Genomic DNA, 13,683 nt, shown 5'->3' with positions numbered 1-13,683 from the left:
GTGTGTGTGTGTGTGTGTGTGTGTGTGTGTGTGTGTGTGTGTGTGTGTGTGTGTGTGTGTGTGTGTGGTGTGTGTGTGTGTGTGTGTGTGTGTGTGTGTGTGTGTGTGTGTGTGTGTGTGTGTGTGTGTGTGTGTGTGTGTGTGTGTGTGTGTGTGTGTGTGTGTGTGTGTGTGTGTGTGTGTGTGTGTGTGTGTGTGTGTGTGTGTGTGTGTGTGTGTGTGTGTGTGTGTGTGTGTGTGTGTGTGTGTGTGTGTGTGTGTGTGTGTGTGTGTGTGTGTGTGTGTGTGTGTGTGTGTGTGTGTGTGTGTGTGTGTGTGTGTGTGTGTGTGTGTGTGTCGCTAGCCGCGGCACTCGCTAAGTGCATTTTTTTGTTCGTCTGTGTTTTAACCGTCTCACAAACTATCGATCACACAGATGCCGCTGACGAGGGCCCATGTCCGGAGAACATACAGGCCACTTGTCCAGTCTGCATTGACGCGTCGGAAGAGCCGGCTGCCACCGTCACACAGTACTGCAAGTCAACTTATGGTATGTCGGTGGTATGTCGGTGGTATGTCTAATTGCGTCTCGTGCGTTGAAGTCGAAGTCTGCTTAAATTCGGATTCGGGGCTATTTATTTCTTATTCTCGGTAGCGCTAACAAATCAAGCAAGACCCAGTAAGCGGAATACAGGGACAGTTTTCTACTTTTCCTAAAATGTAACTCTTTGAAAAATGCCTAATAAACGGCTTTTGCTTGTTCAATCGCTCGCTGTCGTTTGTGGCTGTGATCATGAAAGACAAAAAAGTTAATTCTAATAGCTGGATCAAGTGCGCCAAAAGAGAGGAAGAAGGACGACTTCAATAAACAATCTGAATGCAGGATAAAATACAGATTATTATTATTATTATTATTATTATTATTATTATTATTATTATTATTATTATTATTATTATTATTATTATTATTATTATTATTATTATTATTATTATTATTATTATTATTATTATTATTATTATTATTATTATTATTGAAAAATCTGTATTGCATCCTGCATTCAGATTGTTTATTGAAGTCGTCCTTCTTCCTCTCTTTTGGCGCACTTGATCCAGCTATTAGAATTAACTTTTTTGTCTTTCATGATCACAGCCACAAACGACAGCGAGCGATTGAACAAGCCAAAAAGCGTTCATTATGCATTACAGATAGAATGTGACCTCATTATTTAGTTTCTAGTGGCTTGATAGTGCGTGTGTTAACACTTCGTGAAGGCATTTTGATTCGGCCTCCCGCTCAAACTACACCCACATTTGTGACAACTACGGTGAGCTCTGACTTGATGGCCTCGAAAGCCTCAGATTACACTTAGGCATACGGTCAATTTAGATTCAACACGCGCGTAATTTCAGCACAGTTCAGAATTGAAGTCAGGAATCTAGTTTCATGATGCATCGGGAACAGAGTACGGTGTTATGACAGGAATTGTTGTGGCATCGTTAACTTAACCGAACGCACTGGGAGCCGAATAACACACAGATCACACCTCAAGTATGTCACAAAAGCTATCACAAACCTGTCAGTTAGCCCCGCTACAATTATTGGCTGATCTGCCCACCGGCCAGAACCAACCCATAGGAACGGAGAATATTCACTGGTTAGTAACTGCTTGCGGTTCGTTTTTTTTTTTTTTTTTTTTTTTTTTTCTAGCCGTTTCGCAATTCTGCCGCAATACTGCTAATTCTAGATTACATATTGACCGATTCATGCATCGCGCTCAATAAAAAAAAAAAGTACAAGTGTACAAGCTGGTAATGATGTGCAAATATTCGAAAATTTTGTGTATTCCATTCTAATATTCCGTTATAAAATTATTATATCGATTCAAATTGCGTATGTTCAAAACATTGAAAATGATTCGAATATGTTTTTGATTAAATAATATATGTCCTTTATTGATACGATGTTCGAAAAAAAAAACCACCGTATTTGTTTACGGCTTTTTCAAAAGCAGTGTCCACAGCGTCGCCATGTACCATCCTGTTACTGTCAGTTTCATCGGGATGAAGGGTTTAGTGCCGCGATCAAGCCGAATTATATTGAGGCGTTCATAATGTTTATACATGGCCTGGGCGACGCTCAGGCTCCAGCAAACCATGCCTAATGTCTGATCCCGGGTTCTATGGATCATGAGTATCTAGAGTAGCTGTCGCGCTCATATCCTGACACGTTTTAATCGTTTTGATCATTTTTCTGTGAGTATAATTTGACGATCACAAAACTATTACTTTGTTTCTTGTTGCAACCCTTTTGTAGAGATAATAATAATAATAATAATAATAATAATAATAATAATAATAATAATAATAATAATAATAATAATAATAATAATAATAATAATAATAATAATAATAATAATAATAATAATAATAATAATAATAATTGGTTCACCGGAAAGGAAAGACGCAGTATCTGTCACACTTATTTCTGTGGGCACCTGAACCACACCTTAAGGGAAGGGAGGAAGGTGGGAGTGAAGGCGGAAAGACATAAAAGGGGGCTGTAGTGGAGGGCTACGGAGTAATTTCGACTACCTGGGGATCAGTGTTGCGTCTTTTTGTTAGCTACGGCTCTGTCTCCAACAGCTAGAGCAACGTACCAGAGTGCTGAGGACGGCGTTTCAATGTTTTCGCACGACTGCTCATTTTTCTACGAACATTCGCAGGCCTAGCTGATATAAGTGTAAATATTTTTATTGTTATTCAATCAGGGGCATATACACTTTTTTTTTTTTTTCGATGAACACAACGCTAGAAAGAGTGACAAAAAAAAAGTCATTTTTGCCGTATCTGTACACTGTTCATGGAAAACTGCGCTTGCCGCGGGATGTCCTCAGTTGCCTATTTCCCTTAAACATATCAAAGTACAGTGAAATATAAATTTCTTTATTATTTTATAACACGAAAATATTTTCTTGCTTCTCAGTATATTCGCACAGGAACACGTATGCAAGTAAACTGCTTTCATAAACCGTGGTTTGGAGCATTTCTGTAGCCGCTCAGCGTGCTTGAGAAGAACGGCCAGGGAAGTAGAGCTAGGAGGAGTAAGGAACTTTATTGAGGAGAAATTGGAGTATTCTTTCTTCGTGAGAGGACGCTTCTCCTCAAGCCGCCCCAGGGTTGGCCGTCGCTCGATAGCGCTCGACGACATCCTTGGCCCAGGCCGTGAAAGCGTGTTGCCGGCCTTGATCAGAGCTAACCAATGCGGCCTCCCACTGTTCCGAAGTGGTAATCTGCAGGCCCTCCGCCTGTTGCATGGTTTCACATTTAAACATGATGTGCTGTAGATCCTCCATCTGATCAACGCAAAGGGAAGCAACAGACATGAGGTACTTTGAAATGCGCGCTTCATTCTGTCTTCCGCCTTCTCCGACAGCTGCCGTGGTGAGCATTCCGGACGATGCCTTCTCATCAAGCACCGACTCCGGTAAGTCTTTTCGTGTGACTTTGTTTCAACTGGACTAGAAAGGAAACTATGATATATTGCGGGTCATACCACCGATGATAACGTGTTCAAATTGATCAATCTGCGCCACAATGACGCGAGCCTTATCATTTCCAAACTCGCAGCGTCACATCTGCAAATGCCATCGTTCCTACAGGCTGCAGGGCAGCTTGAATGGCCCAATGAATTAGTAACGTAACGTACTGCTGTTTGCGAATGAGCAGAAAATCACCAGTTTATTTCGGGGCGTATTCTGATGACCGACACGAAAGCTCGCAGGGACATTTTACGTTGCCCTTGTCATCAATTTCTTGAGTATATGACTCTTGCAACACTTGCTTCGGCCGTTTTTCATTTATTGCTTTCAGCACGGTTAAATATTGCGTCGCTTAAAGTCTGGTGCTTGCGTTTATATGATGATTTTAATTTTGTTATTGGTAGTGGGGTCAAGCTAAGATTTACATCCTTCTCCGCTACATTTAATGACAACTGCTGTTGTGCATATAAAGAAAAGAGCGAGGGGCCGACTGTGTAACGTATTTTTTATTAGTCATGTTGTTTGTGCAGGTTCTTAAAAGACATTACCAAATATTTCCATCCAGTTACTATCTCAACGTCCGAATGAAGATTTCTTAAAAGATATCTTACACTTGGAGTATTGAAAAATAGTTAACAGTAAAATTAATTCAATATGTTGTTAAATTGGTGGTTAATTTATTTTTGTTAATCATTGCGCTAATTTGATTGTTGTAATGCTACATTTTTTTTCGTTTATTTTATAATTTACAGCGGCGAGAGGACATGCCTTTATAAGCTTTCTTGATTGCCCGTATAAGAACTCACTCGCTTACTGCTACCATATTCGCCGTCAGATAAAAAATAGGCAAGATTTATGTGATAGCAGACATAAGTAATTTTTTTCCTATCAAAGAAAAAAAAAGGTAAATTGCACTCTGCGAAAAGCGTTGGACAAAAGATAAGAAAGTAAGCCAAAACGGCAAATTAGTAAAGATAATGTGCAACAAATTTAACAACCTCGTCATTTCGTTTTCGGCATACTCAAGCCTTTTAAAATCTGTAAATCTGGATATATATTTTTCCATCATTGACTTTGGTTGCGCACAGAACCAGGCCAGAAAATGCTAAGAAAAATGTATCCAATTCAGTTGGTACGAGAGTAGAAAACTGGGCAAGTTGGCAAGTATTCATCTTGTTGATATTTGATCTGCGAAGCGGGAACTCTCAATTATTTTACAAATTTGTTTTCACCTGGCATTTTATTTTATCCTCAGCAATTCAACCTTGGTGGGCCCCCAAAATCAGCCTTTCTGGTATGTTTTGCAGTGCATTCTTTTATCTCTCCCTAATCACCCCTACGTGCAACCTGTATACGCGTCCTAAATCATGCGGCGATTCTCTTTTGCAGTCGTTCCTTACGGATCTTACGCCCAGATCAACGTGAACGTAAACCGTGAGTGACGTTAACAGGGCACTTCACGTGCCATTGTTTCTCATGTCCTGTGATAAAAGTACATAAATAAATACATTCCAAACATTGTAGCTAATCGAAGGGCGCAGTAACAATCGTTTTTATGTCTTTAGATACAGGGGAAACGTGGTAAACCAGGGGCAATTTTCACAAAGCGAAGAGACACAAGAGTCCGCCCAACTCGTAAAAGCGTTGTGTCCTCTCCTCTTCCATTGTTAGAGCTTTTTGGCGACGAAAGTGGCAGATGACAAAGGGCTCGTGTGCAAAAATTAATGAGAGTCTGCGTCGCATGCACAAAACATTCGGACAAATTCTGGGAAACAAATTTTCAGCGTAACTTTTCCACATATTATAAAACAGCACCACAACAGTCAATTTTCTCATCCCTCGGTAGGTTTGTAGCTCTTTCTATTTATTGTCAAAAACGCATACCACTGATTTTAGCGCGCTTATGTTAAAAGCTCCTTTTTTTTTTTTTTTTTGAGAAGTCCTGCGTTATGAGCGCAATATCACAGGTATGCTGCTGGTAGGTGACATGACCAGGCGCTGATTGGTCGTCGGGGTGTGTGATGTCACGAGATCCCGTAGCTTGGCCACGTTGGCAGGAGTTTAAAAGATGAGAGGTTATGGGGAATAGAACTCTCTACACCCTTGGATCCAGAGTCAGGTATGATAATCCTAAGCCACGCAGGTGTGTTCGCAAGGCCTGGTTAAGCAGGGGTTAATATTTATGTCGCGTGCTCTGTCGCGTAATGTGGGAGCTTACGAATTATGCTAAACTGTACATATTTTTTTTTCGCAAGCTTGCCATAAGGCATATTATAGAAACTCGTGTAAATTATTTTCGGTAAGGATCCGGAGCAGGCTCCCACTCTTGTCGGTGTCGGCCAGCCATTTAGAGAAGTTCTCTTCCCTTGTTGCGGTTAGTCCTACTTCCTGCCGAATCTTTATCCTTGATGCCCTTGTCCCTGCACAAGTCCACAGCAGGTGGCGAACATCCCCTTCTGCAGCTGGTCTGGAACACTTCGGGCATGTGGTTGGTCCGATGTCTGCTTGAGATTCCCATCGGCATGTTACCGACGGGATAAGGGCCGCCCCAGCTCTTATCCTTCTAAAGGAAACCCCCTCCAATCTCGTTAGCTACGAGGGAGGGGGAAGGTACACGGCGGAATGAGGGCACGTGTACTTTTCCTTAAAGAGGATGCTAAGATGGGAACAGCGGAGCGGGCATCAAAAGGGAGCCTGGTGTAAGGTAACTGAAATATAAATTAAGGACTCCGTAATTAAGCGGTTTGCAAAATGCATGTACGTGCACGAAGATTCGCAAAGAAAACCTCAGATGGGGGCAACTAGCGATGTCGTGTCATAACCTCAAGACTCAGCTTGTGTGTTCCCGCAATTTTTCTATTGTAGTCTTAACCGCTCTTTGCTCCGCTTAAGTGCTGGACAATCTTCAAAAGCAAAACTTTGCGACGCATCACAAGATTCGGCCTTTTGTAACACAGCGGTCCCACAAAAGTGCGTCCCAAAAAGCTGGAATTGATTATCGAAGCAATAGATTTGTTATGTTAAAGTGTTAATACAAAGGTTAATAATGGAGAGTTGCAAAAACTTTCTATTTTATCTCCATCCACTAACTTTTCCAAACCACACTCTATTTTTTTATAGACACGTTATCGTTAAATTAAACGGCAAAGGAAGCCAAAAAGAAGAAACGCTTTTCAGAACACAATGGCTACAACAGGCAACAGCTTTCATTGCCCGCCTCTAGATGGCGCCACCATATATGGCGCCAAAAGTGGTCCCGAGAAGTAGTCATTTCTTGATGCGGAGTTTCCCAACTGGTATATGATCTAAGAGCTGTGATCGTGGTATGTGTGTGTCTGTGCTGAGCCGGAAACGTCTCGCGGAGGCCTTCTTGAGCCGCTCCGCAGGTTGTACACAGATAAGGTGTTGTTGCGGTTCTAAAAACTGCTCCGGTCGGCTGCCGGCAAGAATGGGAAGGTGCGGCCACAGCAGCCGAGGATGCGATGATAAGCACCGCCACTGCGGTCGCATGTGCACGCAATCGGCGTGCGGAGAGGAGAGGCGACGAAAAAGATGCCGCGCTGTCGTATATCACGCGCACTTGTACCTTTCCGCCGGAAAGCGCGCTGACGTCTTCCTCTTGAAGAATGCCTTCACACCTGAGTGGGTTTCGTGTTGTCGTGAACCCGGTTTCGATAGTCCTTGTCTGAATGTTCGAATCGATGCGCGCTTGACTAAGTAGTCGCTCTGCAACGCGTGTGAATGAACCTCGTAGTGCTTGTCGTACATTTGAGGGCACTCGAAGCTTCGAAGCAAGGGATTCGAAACACCAGTCGAGTGGCTTCTGCGCAAAGTGTTCAAAGGGGCTCTTGAGGACAAGGGAGGGATTATACCACATAGCCATACAATTACCCTGGTGAACACTTCACGCGCTAGCTCTGAACGCTTTCACGAATGCGTTGAATTTCTTTTTTTTTTCTTTTCTGATTTTTTTTTTTTTTTTTTTTTTTTTGCTGCTGCTAGGGTTCATCTACACTACAATGAAATCAGAACATCGACTGTATAGATACTGCGTAGTAGCAAAATCGGCTCCTTTACATGGCAGCAAAATGCTAATTCGATCACAAGCGTTAGTAGAGAATTACAACAGAAAGAAAAACAGAGATGACAAATGTTTCAGAACGCAAACATGTCTTCAATGTTGACCTGTGTTTTGCCTTCTTAAGCAGCCCAATACAGTAACCAACAAATGTTAATGCATGTTCTTTTTTTCTTATCGAACGGAGACAACCAACTTTGGCAGCAGCTTCTAATTTAATCTACCGCAGCAAATTGTTTTTGCTCACCTTTTTGAGTGCAGCGACCAGGATTTGGGAAACTAAAACATAGCCCACGCGATGTGCCCTGATGATCATCACAAAAGCGCACCGACGCTAATCCACACTCTAGATCGCATTCACGCACGTCAGTTAGTTGATCGCCCAGGTGTTTTGTCAATAAAAAACTTACGAAATCATGCAATACAGAGTGATCGATGGTCATCAGCCTTGTGTTCTTCGTCACGTGCAAGAAACACGTGTAGCTCAATAACTGAAATGGCAACGTAATCCTTTTCTTCTTTTTTTAGCCTTTAAAAGTATGATGCGAAAGGGTTACTAGCTCCTTTTTGCCGGATTCCCTTGGGGCCCTAGTTCGTGCAGATACACTTGCTGCTTTCTTAATCACTGTCTTTTAATATGTGCATCTATTATTCCAACCATTCTCACTAGCATACAGTCTTAGGCTGCGACGGTATGTGAAACGCGACCCGGCATGGGCGTAAATCGCCCTGTAGCCGTGTCACGTGGTCTTGTGACGTCACACAACCAACTGGTCAATCAGTGTGCAGCCCTGCCACCTGCCAACTATCACCAACCAGAACCACATCCGTGATATTTGGCTCACAACCCCAATGCCGTTTCTTTTTTTCTTTTTTCTAAGGAATGGGTTATTTACCGCAGTTGCGTAAAAAGCGAGCTAAAAAGGAAAGAGGAAAGTCTAACAGAGAATAAATCACGAGAAAAAAACAAGAATTATATCTACAAAACAAGTGCCAAGAAGATTTGGCAGCCGGCGTCTACCTGTGTTTTTCTTCTCTCTGTTTCTCACCATATTTTATGCTTATGCTTTTACCGTGCGGCGCCAACAATTCACCAGCTTAACCTCTTAAAACCAACGCTCAGCAGGACTAACCACTGTTGAAAGGCAAAAAAAAAAAAAATCGCTTGAGCACCGAGCAGCTCCTTATGTAATGTGACAATCATGTAAAAAAAAAAATGTAAATGCTATACACTTGCGCTTGAGCATGGTCCTTCAAGGTTTCTTGAATCTTTCACGCTAGGCAACAAGTCACTGTCGATATTTATGGCGCAAGAAACATTAAAGCTTACACCACGTACACAGTACGACAGATGAGTAAAGTCGCTGTTATCATTTTAAAATTTTTTCACGAATGGAAACAATGAAGGAACCAGACGAAAAAAAAAAAACAAAGCAGTTAGGTTGCTGTTGGTGCTGCTGAGGAACAAAGTTCCGAATGCAATCTGAGGCGCAGGAAGCTTATTTCCAATATTTCCGAAATGTTCCGATATTTTCGCACCCGCTAAATATCCCCAGCTGGTCAAAACCGATTCGGAGACCTTTACTAAACATATCTCACAACCCCTGAGCAGCTTCTGAAAGTAATATTCGTTATTTTGTCGTTAAAACTATCCTGTCATTATGGTACAAACCTCATATCTTAAAATAAACATAAAACATTTAACTGCTGAACGATGTTATTAACTGTCTGGTATGTGGTTATAACGTATAACACTGCAAAGCGGACAGATCGCGTTTCCCTTTTTTTTTTTTTCTTGCAGCTAAGTCCCGGTACCAATTTCCTGAGACGGACCGTACTGTTGGCCATGCTGGTAAGAATTTATTTGTACACTCTACCGTTTCCCTACTGTGTCTATAACTGACCCCCCCCCCCCCCCCCTTCCCCCCAGGTGCCGCCTAAGCAGGAATATTTTGCCGATAATACGACCTCTGAGTTGTGTATAAGTGCCATCAGATTCTTGCAAGGAAATGTGCAGGGGAAGATGGCTGCCTGCTTTTACAGTAAGCAAACACTGACTATGCGTCTAGGTTTCAGCTGACGCATATGCAAATGTTGAAATGAATGTCGGTCACGCACAAAGTGTAACAGCGGACACTAAGTACGCACGCACGCGAAGGTGTTTTTTTTTTTTTTTTTCACGGTGTGACTCACAGCAGCTGTAACTGATTAGCGATAAGTCTGGGTTGACCGCGTAAGCTGGGAGCGTGCGCGCTTCCTCCTTTCAACGAGTAGACCAAGACAACGAACTCATGACGCCTAAATGGGCGAGGCCTGCGTTCTCGGAAAGCATTTTACTCACCTTCGCGCCTTTCAACACAAAGCTCTCACTATGATTAGAGAGTTTCAGAATAGAGAAATCCTTATCACTTGCTCGACACACAGCAATAGCCGCAGTGAACGATTCATATAAGAGGAAGAGGAACCAAAACGCCGTTCGCGTGTCGGTGTTGCAGTCGTCGCTACTAATCCAAAATGAAGGATATGCCGTGCCTTTCTGACGAAGTGTTGACCGCTGTAGCAGTGTAACGCCACTCAGGTTAAAGGAATTCATAGGCAGCGCTAGTCGAATCATTTTCATTCTGCTTACGAGCTAAAGGGCACTGGTGCACCCAAATCACATCGTGCCCTCTATTTAAGCTACCGAATGTACTGTACACCAAAACTTTATGGAAAAAATGGTTAAACGCTAAAATATTTGGTCATTGAACTTGATTACCTCTGATGACCAGCTTTGCCCGCACCGCTTCTTGAGAAGAAATAACCCTCATAATCCACACCGCAGTTCCGCATAATGTGACGAGCTCACTGAGAAACGCATCTTGACTTGTATGTGCGCTTGAAAGGTCCTTGGTGAATTCGCCATTCATTGCGGTTTGATTATATACTGCGGTACAGTTCCGTGTTCGGCCCTTGTGCCAACACACCAAGTTTCACGTATATTTACAGAATTATTTACAGAAGAATGACAGAAATTTCGTTCATTGTGATTATAGTTTTGGTCACTCTTAGAGCGGTGGTCACTCAAATTTATTTCCGCTCACTTTCTCCCTCACAGCAAGAGCTGAGAACTCGTTCTATCGTGGCACGCAGCTTGAAATAAAAATCGCTTTGCTTCTTTTGAGCGCGACCCGCACTGTTGAGGAAGCAATGTAATGGGTGCTCCTTGTCCGCTGCGCTCGCTGTATTCTTTGTCACAGACGCCGCTCGCAAGTGTCGCTCGGGCAGGCTGCACGTGAAGCAGGAGGTCGCACCCGGACTCTACGGAGAAGTCGTGGACGCGGTCAAGTTCACCATTCTGAGTTCCTGCAAGTGCAGCTTCCTCGAGCAACGTACGTTCTCGAGCCTTTGTTCCTTTGAACCTCATCACATTGCCGCTTTTCTGCGCTTTTCACAATCATCGTCATTATCGGGCTATTCACGCCAATTTAAGATTTTAAAAAAAGTGCCTCTCATTCTTCCTGTCCACACTTCGACCCATTTTCCACATTAAGCATGCCGCAAAAGTACACACCGCAAGTTGCGTTTTGGTTACATCTATGGTGCTAACACTATAACACACCCGATATTCTGAAAAATGTACCTTCTTCGGAGGGCTGTCAAACGAAAATGTATTACATGCACAATCTATAAATTGGCTGCATAGAAACACGCGCAAGAACTACATGATTACAAAACTGAACGACATTTCTCGAGTAACGCCATGTTTTGCACCACGAGCGCAAAATATCTGGCGAGTGAAGCGCATATGGGGGCCTCTGACAGAGCCTTGGCAGCTCACTCTTACTTTTCGGGTACTGTACGCGAGACAAACAATATAGCCAATACGTGTGCATTCTCAAGCCAGAGCCATGCCGCTCTGAGGGTTTAACTGCAACGCATCGTTGCGCTAAACAGAAGTATTTCATTCCATCCTTCATTCACAAAAACGACACGTCAGTCGCAAAGTGCAGAGTTTCGTCTGCACGTCGTCCTTATTGTGTCTCAAAAGCAGAATGCCCACAGCGCGGTACATTTTTGAGAACAATTACACGATACACAAATATAGTCACTGCCGCTTGTTTTTGCTGTCGTGTTGGTTAGTACGCGCAGAAGCCGCAGTGATGGGCTTGATAATGACGGCTTGAAAGATTAGTAGAAAAGGCAACAGGGCCAGTATTCCGAGTTTGCGTCGTTATCATCAGTGTCGCTATCTCCCCAACCTCGAGTCACCTGATTGGTGGAAACGCCGGAAAATTATGTTGCCCCCTCTTCCGGTTCCGCAATGACAACACCCGGTTCCGGCGTTTCGACCAGTCAGATGACTCGAGGTACCGCGAGATAGCGACACTTCAGTAACAACGCAAAATGATCGAAGTCACCGCTTTGACACCACTGTTGATGCATATAATTCATTTGCGACAACAAAATTTCCAATAGCATTATTAAGTCCTCAAGCATTCTATTCTAGACAGCCACTTTATGTACACAAGATAGCTCCTGGGCCAACTCCGGCATGGTCTAGTGGTTAGGATACCTGGCTCTCACCCAGGAGGCCCGGGTTCGATTCCCGGTGTCGGAACTATGTCTTTTTTTTTTTTTTGCACAATGATCATACGCGTCCTTTTCTCATAATCCATTTCTTTTTATGAAAGAGATGGCTGGGCCGGTTATTACTCAGAATTGCAAGGCGTCGTTTTGTTTTTTAGACCGTGCTCTGTTAAACTCACAATTATTTATTATGACTCATTAATAAAGTCTTATGCGGCTAGCGGTATCGCATAAATCAACCACTGGCCGCCTGTGTCCAGCACATCGGCAGCTGACGGTAGGGGTATGCAGTAATAGTAGCAGTCCTACACTATGCTAAAACGCTTCACCGTTGCATTAGGTATTAGAGAGATTTAGCTTACCGCGATCCGCCACCGTGACCCTCTACCGCGCGTGGGCGGGGCAAATAAGCTGATTGGTCTCGACGCGGCAAGTCTATGTGGCGACATGAAGTATGTGGCGCCATTTATCGGCGATAAAGGGATCTGGGCATGCGCAGTCGAACGCGCGGTGGCGGATCATAGTAGCGTATCGCGGATCACGGTAAGCTAAATCTCTCTATTACTATTATCCGTGACCGTGCATGATGTTGCACGCCTCACAGCTAATTGTGCCTCGCGCGCTGCGCAGCCACCCAGTTCGCCCTGCTGACGAGTAAACAGGCGCCTGTGGTCGACCAATCGCTGCATCTGAGCGAAGATGTAACGCTCATCGGTCTGCCTCTGGGGAAGACCGAGCTCCCCCAGTGCGTTCGTCCGGAGCCCACCAAGAAGTCCGGGTGGCTGAGTTTCTGGTGACCGCAACCAGCACGATTCACGCCGCCAGGATGGCTCTTTCTCCTTGCAAGCGAAGAATGAGCCGTCGAACCTCTGGCTGCTCGTCGCACCGCTACCGCGTAAATAAAGTGCACATTTTATATATACAAGCTGGCTATCCGGTGTTCTGTACGAATCTTAGTCTCAGTGCCAAGCTTCGTTCTTGATTAGTAAACAGTACTAACGACGAATTGGTGCCGAATGATTCGTAGGCATGTTCTGAAGGTTTGTCAGGTGCTGATGAGCCCTTACTTCCTTGCTTGACACTCTTTATTTCTAACTTAATTTGTTCTCTGTCCTCCATTTCCTTTATATTCCATCTTCCCTATTAGCTTCGTAAGTGAAGGCAAACAAACCGGACACTAGTTTTTTGTTTCTCCCTACACCCTTTCTTCTGCGCACATCCCACTCACGCTTCTTCTTCCTCTGTCATGGATTTATAGGCCGAATGAACTTTCAGGCTTTCCGGTGATGCCTGCTGTCGATATGCCGCGTTCTAACTTGACGCTGTATAAAAATAAGTAAGGGCATTTTATGACTCAAGACGAGGGGCACCTACAGAGCCACACGCATATCGATCTTTTTGGCTACACACTTCAGTCATGGGTGACTGTGTTTCCTAAGATTCATCCTTGGCGTACCTAGACTTCGTTTACTTGAAGAAAATATAAAATAAAGGTTTTTGAAGAATAAAATAGTGAAA

General features: G+C 43.6%; 1 protein-coding gene and 1 non-coding gene across 2 annotated transcripts in view; both read left to right on the top strand.

Annotated features, from left to right (window-relative positions):
- The window catches only part of LOC146199613 (uncharacterized), a 79,920-nt gene extending 66,835 nt beyond the window's left edge, over positions 1-13,085 (top strand). Inside the window, exons 27-33 of the mRNA XM_084595139.1 lie at positions 416-529; positions 3,413-3,463; positions 4,774-4,812; positions 4,908-4,952; positions 9,398-9,448; positions 10,836-10,967; positions 12,796-13,085. Coding sequence (XP_084451265.1) covers positions 416-529; positions 3,413-3,463; positions 4,774-4,812; positions 4,908-4,952; positions 9,398-9,448; positions 10,836-10,967; positions 12,796-12,962 — 599 coding nt within the window. The 3' untranslated portion in view covers positions 12,963-13,085. The remainder of the gene's footprint in view (positions 1-415; positions 530-3,412; positions 3,464-4,773; positions 4,813-4,907; positions 4,953-9,397; positions 9,449-10,835; positions 10,968-12,795) is intronic.
- TRNAE-CUC (transfer RNA glutamic acid (anticodon CUC)) lies at positions 12,125-12,196 on the top strand. The gene has a single exon. It is a non-coding gene; the product is annotated as a tRNA-Glu (tRNA).
- Positions 13,086-13,683: the final 598 nt, after the last annotated feature.

Source organism: Amblyomma maculatum, chromosome 2, assembly GCF_055883805.1.
Source record: "Amblyomma maculatum isolate TAMU_Amacu chromosome 2, ASM5588380v1, whole genome shotgun sequence".
Taxonomy (NCBI): domain Eukaryota; kingdom Metazoa; phylum Arthropoda; class Arachnida; order Ixodida; family Ixodidae; genus Amblyomma; species Amblyomma maculatum.
The sequence above is the reverse complement of the archived record's forward strand: the minus strand, read 5'-3'. Positions and strand labels throughout refer to the sequence as shown.